Raw genomic sequence first — 15059 nt, 5'->3', positions numbered from 1 at the left:
ATGAGGTTGGCCTTGCACTTGCCCTGGGTAGGCACCGAACATCTGGAATGTTCCTCATTGTGACAGAAGGCAAATGTGGCACCGTCTCAAGTGCTACTGTCCTCGCCTTTGGGCAAAAATCACTCCTTCCAGAGGGTCATTCATCCCGACTCTTCCCTCTCGGCCCCTCACTGCTGTTCTCCATGGCTCCTACACCCCATTCTCACTAACTGGGCCCCTGGCTCTTGGTCTTATTCTTCGTCCCGTCCTCTGCCTTACTCGTAAGTGACGTTAATAAAGAGTGGACCGGTCAGCTTCACCAGGAACTATAGCTCCTCTGAAATCCCCAACCATAACTTCAGATCCTCCTCCCTAGTATATAAGCTTCAGACGTCCTCGACACCGGCTCCCTTAACCTCTCTTAACCCAATTAAATACCCACCTATCTAGCCTGGGTCCCGTGATTTATCCCTTCAACCACGCTCTTGCCAGTGCCTTCAACGTTTCTGTCCCCTTGTCCTTCTGCTGCATGTACCCTACAAATCCCTACTACCTGTCTGTTCCACTACAAGACCCAGGCCTCTGGAAGGTGCTGGAAACAGACCCCAAAATGTGCAGATTACGGCTCTTCTGGGAGTAGGACCTCCAACTTCAACTGGGCCTTCGGCTCTGCTGACAAGCTGTCTTTAAGTTTCTGGTCTGCTTCCTTGCTCATTTCTCACTCCAGCTTTTCCAAATCCTGGGCAGCCTGAAGCCTCCTCCTGTTCACGCTCCTGTGCCTTTTTTTTTTTTTTTTTTTTAAGATTTTACTTATTTATTCGACAGAGATAGAGACAGCCAGCGAGAGAGGGAACACAAGCAGGGGGAGTGGGAGAGGAAGAAGCAGGCTCATAGCGGAGGAGCCTGATGTGGGGCTCGATCCCAGAACTCTGGGATCACGCCCTGAGCCGAAGGCAGACGCTTAACCCCTGTGCCACCCAGGCGCCCCTCCTGTGCCTTTTGCCGTCCCCTCCACGTTCTCCCTGAGATCTTGCTTTCCTCCTTCCTTGCATTTTTAATCCCTCCAGCTCTTATGGTTCCTTCTCTGAAAGTTACAAACAGGCACAAAGTCTTTCCCTCTTAAAAGATAACACTCTTGGGGCGCCTGGGTGGCTCAGTCGGTTAAGCATCTGCCTTCGGCTCACGTCATGATCTCAGAGTCCTGGGATCGAGCCCCACATCGGGCTCCCTGCTCCTTGGGGAGCCAGCTTCTATCTCTGCCCCTGCCCCTACCCCTGCTTGTGTTCTCTCTCTCTGTCAAATAAAATAAAATCTTAAAACAAAACAACCCTCTCTTTCCGGGCGTCTGGGTGGCTCAGTTGGGTAAGCGTCTGACTTTTGATCTCAGCTCAGGTCGTGATCTCACGCTCACGAGTTCAAGCCCTTTATTGGGCTCTACACTGGGCATGGAGCCAAAAAATAAAAAGAAAGAAAAATAATCCTCTTCCTTCACCAGTGTCTTCAGCCCATGTTCTGATCTCTTCTGCTTATGGCTGAGCTCTATTAAGAGTATAAAGCCGCTGCCTCCATTTTTATGCCCCTCCCGCTCTTTCACATCAGTCCCAATCAGACCCCAACCTGACTGAGGCTCCTCTGGCCAAGGTCACCAACGGCTACAATTCACCGACTCCTTTCAGTTCTTTGTACTTGTGTCCCCGTCTGCCCCCTGAGATCACTAACCTTCTCCTCCCCTCCCATCGCAGACCCTCCTGGCCTTTTATCTCTCTGATAACTTCTCTGCTTCTTCTGTGGGCTCTGCTCCCTCTCTCATCCTTTGTTCATGTGGCTGTTTCCCGGATATTGTGTTAGTCTCCTTTTCTCACCCACTGTCCTCCCCAGAGGAAGGCTCCACGACGCCCTATCTGCTGACGACTCCTATTTCTCACCACTTCTGGAGTTTTCTGTGGAGACAGACGGCTCTACCCAAACGGCCTTCCCCAGCCTTCCCCAAGGCTGTTCCGTTTTCTTTCTCCTATCCTGGCACCATAACCTCCACTGGCCTGCGCATCCCTCCACTCTCTCCTGCGTACCCCACGGGACTCACCAGGTCCATCTCTAATCTGTACGCTCCTCTCCACTCCTAGGCTAGTGCCCTAACTTAGATCCCTGGCTCCTAGGCCTGCACTATTGCACAAGCATCTTAAGTGGGGCCTCCCTGTCTTCGGGTTTGCACTATTTCCCTGTCCCGGTGTGCAGCTGGAGCCCCATAACATGCAGTGGACAGGAAAAACTCATCTAGAGTCACAGAAAGCAGATGGGTGATCATCTGGGGGCGGGGTGGGCATGGGGGGATTAAACATAAAGTAGCATAAGGGACCTTTTTGGAGATGAAGAAATGCTTCGGATCCTGATTGGTATTGGGCATATTGGTATGTGACCAATGGGTATACACACACGCTTGTCAAAATCCATCAGATTGTACGTTTAAAACCGGTGTGTTTTATTGTACGTAAAATATACCTGAATAAACTTGATTAAAGACAGACTCCCTTCCATGTCACCCCACTACCTGGAGAGCCAAGTTCCAATTTCTTACCCCGGCACAGGTAATGATAGGACCTCTTCCCCATCCCCTAAAAACGCGCACATTGCCTACCGCTGAGATCTGGAAGGGGCCTAGCCGTCCAGGCCCTCCCGCGGAACAGCCGCCGCGTCCCCGACCCGCAGGCGACCGTGCTTCCTTTAGGGTCCAGCGAACCGACATAAATGCCCATTGCACAAATTTTCGGTTGCGCTCCTGCGTTTCTGTCCCTCCCTCCTTTGCTAGGCTGCGGGCGTGTCAGCTGCACCCTGCTGCCCCCAGGCTTGTGTCTACAGCGCTTCCCACCCAGCCGCTGCGTCGTGGTCACAAGACCCGGGCCTCGACCACGCAGTCCCGCTGGAAGGACAGCGGGCCGACACTGCCGCCCCGCTCCTCCAGTCCTGCAGGGGGCGCTGTGGCAACCTCGCACCTGTCTCCCTGCTCTCGACTTCTCCTGGCGAGCTCCCAGAGCCGCTCGCTCGGGGCTCTGCCCCTCCTGGCAGCATCCCTCCTCCCCATTGGGCGAGGGCGGGCCGGGCCGTCCAATGGGACGAGGCGTTGGTGCGAGGAGGCGCCGCCATCTTCGGGCCGCTGGGCCCCTGCACCGGTCTCTGGCCACCAGAGGTAGGTGGTAGGTGGGCCGGGTTGCGCCGCCTGCGGTCCCCGGCCTCGCCCCCTCGCGCTCCGCTGCGGACCCACGATGCCGCAGTACCAGACCTGGGAGGAGTTCAGTCGCGCGGCCGAGAAACTCTACCTCGCCGACCCTATGAAGGTAAATCCCCGCGGGGCCGCTGCCTCTGCCCCGGGTCAGGATGTCTTCCCTGCGGTCCGCGCGGCCTCCGGAGCTTCTCCAGCCCCGGCAGGAGGTGCTGGGCGTGAGCGGAGACGTACCCCGCCGGGTGTCCTGGTTCCCGTTGCCTCCCGAGGAGCGGCCGGACGAGGCCCGGAAACCGGGTCATCGCAGGGCCCCAAGCGGCCCTGCCCTGCCTTCCCCGCCCCCAGCCCAGAACTTCCCGGTTGCCGCGGTTGGTTTACGTGTCACTAAGGGCAGGGCTCCTCCCCCTGCGGCTGCGGCCTCCTGACCCTGAGTGGTCTCGCTGCCCTTTTCCCGTCCTTCTGCGGCGTATATGAGAATGCTTGCACCCTTTCCTCAGGAAATGCTCTTAAACGCAAATGTTGGTAGACCGTTTAGGGGGTCATTCATGGCCCCCACAAAAATTATGATAAGTAGATGCCAGGGGTTAGCTCCTTATTGAAGAGCAAAGAAGTCCGAATGACGGGAATGGAAGCATCATTCAGGTCTTGATTTTTCTTCCTCTCGAGTTTTTACTAATTTTGTTGTCCTATCCAAAGACTGTTTAAATCTCTTTGCTAATTAAAAGTCTCCGTAGGTTTTTAGACGTAGATAAGTAACAAGGAGCTGTGAAACAGTGTTTGTCCCTTCCTTACAATAAAATGATATAATAATAGATGAAGACCTGAGTTAGGTATTTTTGAAATCGAGCGTTTTGTTTATGACACGATTTCTAGCTCCTCCATTTGGTTGACCTCCCGTGTTTGTAGGGACATTGGTTTCTCCAGCAATGTACTGTACGAACGATACGGGATTTTTGTCCAGAATCACCCACACGGTACACAAAATATCTGAAAACATAGTAAAGAGTATAGAAATTCACATCAAGAGTAATCATATTTTAATTAATTTAATAGGGAAATGAGGGTGCCTGTGTGGCTCAGTTGTTAAGCGTCTGCCTTCGGCTCAGGTCACGATCCCAGCGTCCTGGGTTGGAGCCCCGCATCTGGCTCCCTGCGAGGACCTGCTTCTTCCTCTCCAACTCCCCCCTGCTGTGTTCCCTCTCTGTCTCTTGCTGTCAAATAAATAAAATCTTAAAAAAATAATAATAATAATAGGGAAATAAATACAAGATGGTAATTACAACGTATTGCTGTGAACAGAGCCGGTCTAGAATATGCAGGATGGAGAGAGAGCCATTCCTCTCTTCACCCCACAGAAAAGTCCAGGGCCTGAAAACTTCTACTGGTTTTCGACTGATGTTTTGATAGGTGAGGGGCTCTTGACTAACAGTTCTGTGGAGTGCCTTCTTTGCGACAGGCATTTTAAACTACATATCCTTACATGTATAATTCATGTGAACAAGCAAGACAACCCCTTGAGGTAAGTGAATAAACAGTCCTTGATACATTAAATGGATTGCCTGGTCTCTGAGAGATGGAGCTAAAATTTGAACCCCGTTCTCTAAACCCAAAGTCTGTGCTGTCTCTGCCAGAACTAAAGAAGAAGAGAAGTTTTGTCAAGACTCCTCGGAAGCTGTTCTACAGAATTCTCTGTCTTCTCTCCCACCCTCCCGAGCCTGTCGAGTACGCCTGGCACCTTTTACCGTTTGCTCTTGCATTGCTCTCACTGAAGATGGGGTTCCTGCTGGACCACGTGATAACCTGTCAGTCAGCCTGTCTGCGTTTTTAGTCCCTCCTTCACTCATGCCACAACTCTAAGACAAAAACGGGATTTTCTCAGTTTCCTACTTAATACTTAAATACTGGTTTTTCATTGATTGCTGGGTCAAGTCCAGACTCCCAGTCCATAGTCTGACCCTCTCCAGTCTTTCTGGCTTTATCGTCCCACCATATCCACATCCTAAGCTCTAGTCTGATGAAGTTACAGAACTTAGATCTTCATATACACTGCTCCTTCAGCTTCTCTCCTACCCTCTTCCCTAAAAGAGAAAAGCATATGTGAGCAAAGCTACCTTTAGGAATCCTTTTTACACTTCCCTTTCCCCCAGTTTAAATTACTTGTTTTCTCTTCTAGTGTATTCCTTTATAAAAGGACTTAATTCGTGTGTCTTGTGTTTGGTTATTTTGGTTGGTTGAATTCAAAGTTCCTAAGAGAGCAAGAATCTCGATTGCTTTTTCTCCCTTTGTGGCCTCTGACCTGGTAACTTAGATGCCCCTTCAGTTACAAAATAGACCCTCTTACAGTACCATAGAGCTTTTAATTCGCACGTCTCCTCATGAAGCCAGCCGTTTTTTTTTTTCAACTGAGAGTTAAGACTTTTATAGTTGTCATGCTTAGTACATTTTTTTTAAAGATTTTATTTGTTTGAGAAAGGGAGTAAGTGAGAGCACAAGTGGAGGGAAGCAGAGGGAGAAGCAGACTCCCCGCTGAGCAGGGGAGCAGCTGTCCTGGGCGGGCTCCATCTCAAAACCCTAAGATCATGACCTGAGCCTAAGGCAGATGCTTAACCGGCTGAGCCACCCAGGCACCCCCATGCTTAGCACATTTTAAAGTTTCATTTTGTTTCTGGAGAACTGAATTTTTTTAAAACATGTAGAATTGAATTAAATAACCCAATATATAGAATTGGGCATCTAAAGATAATCTAGTTGTAATTTATATAAGTGCTTGGTGAGTTCCCTTTTCTCCTTCACCAAAACAAATCTCAGAGTGTTGTGCCCCACCCCCCACCCCCCAGTCCCAGGAGAGCAGAGACATAATGGGAGAAGCTGTAGGTTACAGCTCTTCATAGCCCTTTTTCTTTAGTTTCCAGAATTGTCTTGAGGCTTCTCGTTCTACATTGTGACCATTTTAAAATTATGTTCCTGTTTTGGCTTGTAGATACCTGGCACTTTTTAAAACGGATAGCTATTTATGTTGGTCAGCCAAAAATGGACTGCCGTGGACTGTTTTGAATCCATCATTTAGGAAAATAAAATTGATGTTCCCAGAAGTTGTGAACTCTATTGGGAGATGTTTTCTTCTAGATAAATCATTTTCTCGGGTCCCTAACTGTAGAATGCCAAACAACAAAGGTATTGTGTAGCATGGCGCTCAATGCAGGAATTATTTTGGAAGAGTTATCGATGGAGACTTATTTTCGTGACAGAATTCTTCTTTTCTGGCACTGTGTGGTGCCATCATGATAAAGACATGGTTTCTCTGAATGCTTGAGTCTGAATCTACCTCGGAGAGCCACAGGGAGGGGACTGCACGAACCGTCACTGCCGTCCTTCCTGCCACACGGATTTGGACTTGCATAGCCTTGTCTGCTGTTTCTCCCCCTGCTTTTCCTATCATCCCTCTGTGGCCGGGTTGGTATCGTAGGGAAGGAAGAACTTTCTCCTTTTTTTTTTTTTAAAGATTTTATTTATTTATTTGACAGAGATAGAGACAGCCAGCGAGAGAGGGAACACAAGCAGGGGGAGTGGGAGAGGAAGAAGCAGGCTCATAGCAGAGGAGCGTGATGTGGGGCTCGATCCCAGAACGCCGGGATCACGCCCTGAGCCGAAGGCAGACGCTTAACCGCTGTGCCACCCAGGCACCCCGGAAGAACTTTCTCCTTTACCCTCTTAGGTTTAATAGCTGGGGCCCTGCAAATTAAAGTGACGAAAGACAGATTAACAAGAGAGAAAACGCGATGTACAGTATACATGGAGCTCACAAAGCATTTGACTTGAGGAGGCTGTTAGAATGGGGGCCTGTATACCCTCTTAACAAGGCTGATAAAGTGGGAAAGAGGGTGGGCTAAGGAAAGGGGGTTTGGGGCTTCTGCGGAGGAAGGTAAGTTGTGGAAAGGTGATCAGTAGGGATTGTGCAGATAAGAGCCCTCCTTTTCCCAGTAAGGGAGAAAGGAGCTCCTTCAGTATTAGAAATTGATGTCACCTTTACAAAGGTTAATATACGTCCTGCGTTTAGCCAGAAAGGACAGAGAGCTAATTGGTCTCTGCTCAAAACAGTCCTTATGCCAAAATGACGTGTTTTGAGGAGGCATATGGTGATCCCCTTCAGTATATAGAAGGTTCCCCACTTATGATGCTTGGACTTCCGTTTTTTGACTTTGGGTACTGCAAGTGCAATATAAATTCAGTAGAAATCATACTATGAATTTGAATTTTGATCTTTTCTCAGGCTAGTGATACGTGGACAAAACTCTCATGGCACTGGCCACAAAGTAACTTCTACAGCCAGTGAGGGGCTTGAACTCATGACCCCAAGATCAAGAGTCAGATGCTCTGCCGACTCAGCTGGCCACGCATCCATGATAATTTCAATTTATGATATTTTCAACTGACACTGTGCTTATAGGGGGCATAACTCCATCGTAAGTTGAGGAAGATCTGTGTATTCTTGGGGGGCAGGTGGAGGGAGAGGGAGAGAATCCCAAGCAGGCTCCACGCCCAGCACAGAGCCTGACGTGGGGCTCGATCTCACAACCCTGAGATCATGACCTGAGCCTAAATCAAGAGTCGGATGCTTAACCGACTGAGCCACCCAGGCACCCCAAGATCTGTATATTCTTAATGCCAAACCACCTTAAGGGTCTCATGGACTTTCCCTGAATGTGGGTATGTTGGGAATTTTCAGTCTATCTCTTCAAACTGGCTGCACATAAGCATCCAACTTTTTAATCTTTTTTAAAAAACTAATTACAGCAATAGAAATGAATTAAAATACTGTTTTCTACCTCTTTCAATAATGATGTTTACGGTAAAGATGTGTTCAGATGTTTTGGCTCTTCTAGAGGGATCCTCTTCAGCATACCTGAAGACTAAATTATTTATGAGAAATGTCTTCTGACTTCACTGTTTCTCAATGTGTATTTTTATTTCAGGCCCGTGTGGTTCTCAAATATAGGCATTCTGATGGGAGTTTGTGTATTAAAGTAACAGATGATTTAGTTGTAAGTATACATTTTTATTTGTTGCGTATGTCCAGATTTGTTTGAGTTAATCACTTGTTTGAAATTAATTACGTAGTGCAGATTGCCCATTAGGATGCTTATTTTGCATTTCATTCCAAAGTCAAAAACCTCATTCTGGAAGCTACTTTTACAGACCCTTGGGGAAATAACTTATTTCATCAATGTCGTATGTCAAGTGTTGTTTAATAATTACTTTCTTCAGACTTTAAGCAAAAGCAGTATAGAGACTTAAACTGGATATGAGGGAATAGAGGTCTCCTTATGAGCGTGCGGGAAGGAAATGATGGTGTTTGAACACAAGTTATAGGCTTTATAGCGCTCTCCCTCCTTCCCTCCCTGCTCAGTCTTGTCACTTCCACACCCCGCATTCCTTCCAGGACCCTCTGCCACCTGATCTCCACATGCAGCAGTCATCCACTGAACTACTCTTGTGGGGAGCCCGGCAGCAGCCCCTCGCTTCCAGACCTGATGGGCTCATCCGTTCACGTCTTACTGGACCCCCTGGCTGCTTCTGATACACAAAACCACGCTGGTGGAAACTATTTTGGCATCTGTGGCTCCATTTTATCTTCTTTTTCTTTTTCTGTGTTTCTGTCTTATTGCTCTTTGCTAATAAATACTGGTGTCTCCAGGATTCTGTCCTGGGTCAACCTTCATACTGCTTCTGGACCAGTCCATTCAGCCGCAGCTGCGGTGCCCCGGACTGCTGGAATCTAGATCTGTCTCCACATTTGTATACTTAGCTCACATTTTTCTTCTGACTTCCTGACTAGCTGTCTGTTAAGCATCCTTACCTCGGTGCTCCTAAAAATTAGCCTGTCTAGAATGGGACTCCTCGTCTCTTCTCAGGCTGCTGCCTCCTGTTCCCTAGCGCCTCAGGGTCCTTCCTTGCCCGTCCTCACATCGGCTGGCCCTTCACTTGAAGAGCTTGTATGTGACCCTCTGATAGCTTCACGTGCTCCCCTGGGCATTTGGGAATTACTGGCTCAGGCACCCTGGTCTCATTCCTGTCACGAGTGCTCTGTGTTCACTGTGCCTCCCCTAAGTTTAGGGTGTCGTCCTCACTTGGCTGGACTGCTGGGCTCGTCTCCCGAAGGTGTCCCTGCTTCCAGTTCATCCTTTGATTGTCTGGAGAGATTTCTAAAAATGCCGGTTTGGTCGTTAATGACCCTGCTTAAAAACCTTAGTGGCTCCTCGTCACTCCTGGTGTAACTGCAGCCTCACGTGCCTCCCACCCTCTGTCTTTTCTGTGTTGCTGAGGGCCTCCCGAGACGTGGCGGGCTGTCTTAGGCCTCTGTGCCTCTGAATGTCCTCCTTCCATCTTTGCGGCCTTGAGTCCCACCACCGCCCAGTGTGGTGAGACAGGTGCTTATCTTTCAAAACCCAGCTAAAAGGATTGCTTCATCTCTTGCTTTGCTTTTCGGCTCTTCTTGTGCCGTATCACAATTGTTCTGGCATAACTGTCTTTGTAGTAGATTCCGAACTTCCACACAACAGCAGTCAAGTTCTTACCTGTATTTCCAGTGACTAGCGTGATGTCCTGACCGGGAGGGTACTTAGTAAACAGGTTTTTAATTCTTCAAAAAAATTTTGGAGTGACTAAAAATCACTTTCTGTCTTTGCGCATATATTAGCTTTTTATATATTTGTGTCCAAGGTTCCATTGTGAGGTTGCATGAATTCAGACTTTGAATGATTACGATGTCTTCCAGGAACCAGCTAAGTTTGAAGTCACTGAAAATGTGAAAAATGGTGTAGTGTGCTAGACTTAGAGTCAAGAGGTTTGAATCCGAGTTCAGCCATTTACCAGCGTCCCAGCCTTGGAAAAGTTCAGACCAGAAGTTTGGCTTTCTGGGCCTCTGTTTCCTTATCCGCAAAGTGCCATAGCGGTGGTCGGCTCCCCTGATCGGGGTGTGGGACGTAAACTACCCACGTGAAAGTACCTAGTAGTATGGCATCAGTGCTTGTTTCTTAGTACCCGCACACGTGTGCTTGAGTCTGGGGCGTTCACACTGAGAATCGTTTCCGCTGTGACGGGCACAGAGCGGAGAGGTGTATCTGCGGAGGACAACTCGGCTTGGCCTGTTTGTAAGATAGGAAAGAATGCGGAACTGATTTTAATCAAAAAATCAAAGAACTGATTTACCTCAAAATGATGACTGTTTGCCTCCTGGTAGTGATGGGACATGCACACGTTGGCCGGAACTGTAATGTCGCACTGGTGACGCCTGTGATGAGAGCGGAATAGAAGAACGCCTTCTGTGTCCTTCCTTAAAACTGCTGCAAATTAGTCCTTACTTGGAAAGGGCCAAGGACACAGTCAGACCCATCCTCCTGAATAGTAAATATATGAATCAACGCTCTGACAAAATCTGTTTTCTAATGACTCTTTTAAAGTGTGTATACTGCCCTTGCTAATTCATTTTAATAGTTACTAATTCCTTCAAAAACTCAGTCTTAAGCTACATTTTTATTTCACCATGTGTCTCTGACTTTTTGTAGTCCCATTTATGCATCATTTTTTTTTTTTTGATCCTGGACTGAGTTATCATATTTTCTATGAATCTGAAATCTTTTCTGTCAAACTGTAGTGACAAGGTAGATAGATTCTCCCACAGCACGTGTACTGAAGTTGACATGTTGGAGATTATTATGGCCGCTTTACAGGATTATTACACAAATTTCTACAGTATGTGGGTAATTTAAGCGAGTGGTTTTTAAAGGCAAAATGACCAGTTGGGGGTGATAAGATTGAACTACAGATTACTTAAATTGATGACTATTATTGCAGGATCATTCGTTCCCTTTAAGACTCATGTGAACCCTTAAAATGGGCTAAAGAAAAATGGACCTTTTATTACAAAATGAGGGAAAGAACTGCCAGCTTAAATTTGATATTTTTTGAAGACCCTAGAACAAATGGTTTTTGAGAAACCGTAAGCGGATCTTAAGTATCTATCTAATGAATTTAACTTACAGCATGGAAGAATTTGGTTTGAATTAAAAATTGTGAATACCTTCAGAAAATCAAGGTTAGACAGGTTTATCTGCTTTAATTTAGACTGTGACCAGGTGTGAGCAAGGGATGGTGGATTTTTTTCTTTAAATTATCATTACTGACCCCTCCCCAACTCCCAATTTCACAGGTGGGGGAAGCAATCCTAATATTGCTGTGCTTTTCCCAATATAACTCAATTAGTCATGACCAGATCCCAGGGAGAAAATAATCTGATTCCAAGCCTGGAGTTCTCATTAGACCCCACAGCAGGAATTAGCATATTAGTTAATTGGTTAATTTTGAGGGTGTTCTGTTAGAGTTCATTTAGTTTTTTGCTTACAGCAGTGAAGTTGGAAATACTACAAGATACTAAAGGAATGTAATTACTGGGGGCTTAGAAACTTGAGCGTAAGAGCCTTAGTATGACCTCCAGAGGGAATAGAGCAAAACGGGGTAGGAAAGACTTGTATTTGTACCCAGTCCTGTATTTGCTATGTTGTTGATAGCCTAGTTTTACGTAGTTAATGTGTACTTTTAAAATTTCTGACAGTGTTTGGTGTATAGAACAGACCAAGCCCAAGACGTGAAGAAGATTGAGAAATTCCACAGTCAACTAATGCGACTTATGGTAGCCAAGGAATCCCGCAGTGTTGCCATGGAAACGGACTGAATGGTTTGAAGTGAAGATCTGTCATGTTCTTAGGAAGTAAATCTCTTAAATCTGAAAAAGTGTTGGGAAAGGAACTACTTTATGTAATTAAGTGGGCTCTTCAGAAGTGGGGAGATCATTTTTTGTACTTTGTTTTTTAATGTTTACTTTAGAGAGCTAGGAATGTAAATGCTTTCAGGTAGAAAAACCTTTATTTATTTTTGGAAATTGAACAAATGCATATGTTGGGAAACCTTTTGCGGGTTGATACGGGGTAAAATACATAATTATTCTACGGTAAGTTCCTATCAGTAATTTGAAAATGAGATACCAGTAAAAGGCAGTTCTTCCTTAAATTTAGTTACTCTGTCTTTAAAAGAAAATTAAATGTAAGCATTTCACTGGATTGGTGTATTTCTTTCGGAGCATAAAATTTGTGCTGTTGACCAGCAAACGTAAAATACGGTAACTGGAATTACCTGTGAGCAGCAGGTGCCTGACTGCGTATAATACAGTAGTGTAGTCTCAGTTGTCGGCACGGCATCGTGGAAGCAGGTACGCTTTACTTTACCTAAAACTTTCCAAATTCAAGCTGTAGTTTTGAATGTAAGGGGTTTGTAGTATCATTAGCTTGTTGAGCAGAGACTTGCTGGAATCTAGTTGTCAGTGCTCAGAAACGACTGCAGTTACTTGAAGTGCACGAACAGAATGATTGCTGGCGGACTGAAACCACCATATTACACAAGTGTTTGCCACCGATTTCCCATCTATGTTTTCTCACAAGGGCTCGAGATTATTCAAACTGTTAAATCTTTGCATATGTCTGTGCCACCCCTGCCCGTTCCTCTCTGTATTTAACCAAGGTGTTAAGCGTGACTGTCACAACTGTTATGTTTTCCATTAGGCCAGAAGGAATATTATTTTATATTTATCATATTATTATAACCTGAATTTTATCACCTAAATGTAATGTTCACTTGTTGCTTCCTACATTAAAATATTTTTTTGTTAGGAATTTGCCGTGTTGAGCAGCATTTTAACATGGAAAATTCCATTAGCCATATGAATTTTTGCATGTTTCAGAGAAGTAAGTAAAATATTATGTGAATATGTATTGTTTCTCTTGAAGTTTTTAACATCTCAAGAATTACTGATTTCTTGACTGGGATATACTGTATTCATTTAGTCTAAAATGAGCCTGATGAGACCGTAGTAAATTTTGTTTGTCGCCAGTACGTTTTATCACAGGACCTTCTCTGAAGATTTATGTTGGTGGCAAGGTTGTTTTCTTGACTAAGAAAAGTAACATCAAATAGTAAAGGGTGTTTAGGGTTTGGGGTCCCCTCTCCCCTGATCAGTGGGATCACTGGAGGATTTTTTTGGCCTTTTTCTTTCTCATTTACACCTTCTGCTTTTTAACACTGCTTTATAAAAATATCCTGGAAGGGAGGGACTGGGATTTGAGTTCCTTGGGTCCTTGTAACTTATAGCACAGAGTGGAGAGCAGAGGTTGCAAGGCAGTTGGCCTGGGGACTTGGTCTCCACTACTTCCTCACTCTGTGGTCTTAGGTTACTTCTCTGAGCCCCCGTTTCCTTCTCTGGAAGTTGGGCTGACAGCAGTATTCCTGGGACTTGAGGAGGATCAAAGGGTAGAACCTATTGTTAGCCCTTAGTACGGTGCTCGGAACATAATAAAGCTCAATAAATGGTAGCTGCTGGCAGTAGTAGTTGCATTTTTTAGGGAAAAAGGTATACCTGGCTCTTAAAGTTTATTTCATAACTTTAATTGAAGGATTATTTAGAGGTAACGTCTGCCTTTTCTGCTGAGAGCTGTGTCTTTATTAAATGCCATTTTTGGCCTTGGGGGGGCAGAACAAGACTGTCCCCAGAGAGAGTGTTCTTATGTGGGAAGAAACTGAAATCCTTAAATCTAAAACTTCTGTATGTGTCTGCACAAAATAAAATTATTAAGATAATTAATTGGTAAATGTATCAAATTTCTTAAAGACCATATAAATAACAAAACACCAAATCATCATATATTCTTAAAATTGCAGTGCTGTGTACTCCCAATTTTATTTATTTATTTTAAAGATTGTATTTATTTACTTGACAGAGAGAGAGACAGCCAGCGAGAGAGGGAACACAAGCAGGGGGAGTGGGAGAGGAAGAAGCAGGCTCCCAGCAGAGCAGGGAGCCCAATGGTGGGGCTCGAGCCCTGAGCCGAAGGCAGACGCTTAACGACTGAGCCACCCAGGCGCCCCTCCCAGTATTTTTTAATCATGAAGTATTTCTAGACACCATAATCACACTTCCCTGGGTTAACTTTTAACAAACATGTTTGTGATGTGTTTGATCAAACTGCTGACTCTGAGGTCATCCACGTGAAGTCACTGTGGTAATTGAGATTCTAGGTATAGTTAGCAGCTAAAATAATTTCATTTTGTTCTCTTACAAGGACCCACTCTCCTTGGAGTACAGAGTTCATTAAACATTGCTGTTAGGCTATATATGTTCTCTACCGTAAAAGGTTGGATTTTCTCTCTTGGGGTACCTACTCTGCCAACTTCCTGTCTTAAAAATCTAAAGTCTCGTGGCACCTGGGTTGCTCAGTTGGTTAAGTGTACCACTCTTGATTTCAGCTCAGGTCATGATCTCGGTCCTCAGATTGAGCCCTGCTTTGGGCTCCGTGCTGAACTTAGAACCTGCTTAAGATTCTCTTCCTGGGGCGCCTGGGTGGCACAGCGGTTAAGCGTCTGCCTTCGGCTCAGGGCGTTATCCCGGCGTTCTGGGATCGAGCCCCACATCGGGCTCTTCTGCTACGAGCCTGCTTCTTCCTCTCCCACTCCCCCTGCTTGTGTTCCCTCTCTCGCTGGCTGTCTTTATCTCTGTCGAATAAATAAATAAAATCTTAAAAAAAAAAAAAAAAAAAGATTCTCTTCCTCTCCCTGTGCCCCTCCCCGCCGGGTTGCTCGCCAAAAAAAAAAAAAAAAAAAAAAAAAAAAGTGTGTCTGTGTGTATAATATATATATAAAGTCTCTTTCTCAGCCACAGCTTTAAGTCATTGATTAGAGGCAGTGTTGGCAGCATTTTATAGTTGATTCTTATGTTACCCTTGAAAATCTAACATTAACAGTTGCATGATGGTAATAG

At 45.7% G+C, this 15059-nt stretch overlaps 1 protein-coding gene across 1 annotated transcript; it reads left to right on the top strand.

Moving 5' to 3' along the window:
• The first annotated feature begins 3087 nt into the window (after positions 1-3087).
• Positions 3088-13879, top strand: SRP9 (signal recognition particle 9). The gene is made up of 3 exons (XM_026509500.4): positions 3088-3311; positions 8170-8238; positions 11808-13879. Exons 1-3 carry the CDS (start codon positions 3240-3242, stop codon positions 11925-11927), a joined length of 261 nt encoding a protein of 86 aa, XP_026365285.1. The 5' UTR covers positions 3088-3239; the 3' UTR covers positions 11928-13879.
• Positions 13880-15059: the final 1180 nt, after the last annotated feature.

Source organism: Ursus arctos, unplaced genomic scaffold (assembly GCF_023065955.2).
Source record: "Ursus arctos isolate Adak ecotype North America unplaced genomic scaffold, UrsArc2.0 scaffold_2, whole genome shotgun sequence".
NCBI lineage: Eukaryota > Metazoa > Chordata > Mammalia > Carnivora > Ursidae > Ursus > Ursus arctos.
This window is presented reverse-complemented; position numbering and strand designations above follow the sequence as displayed.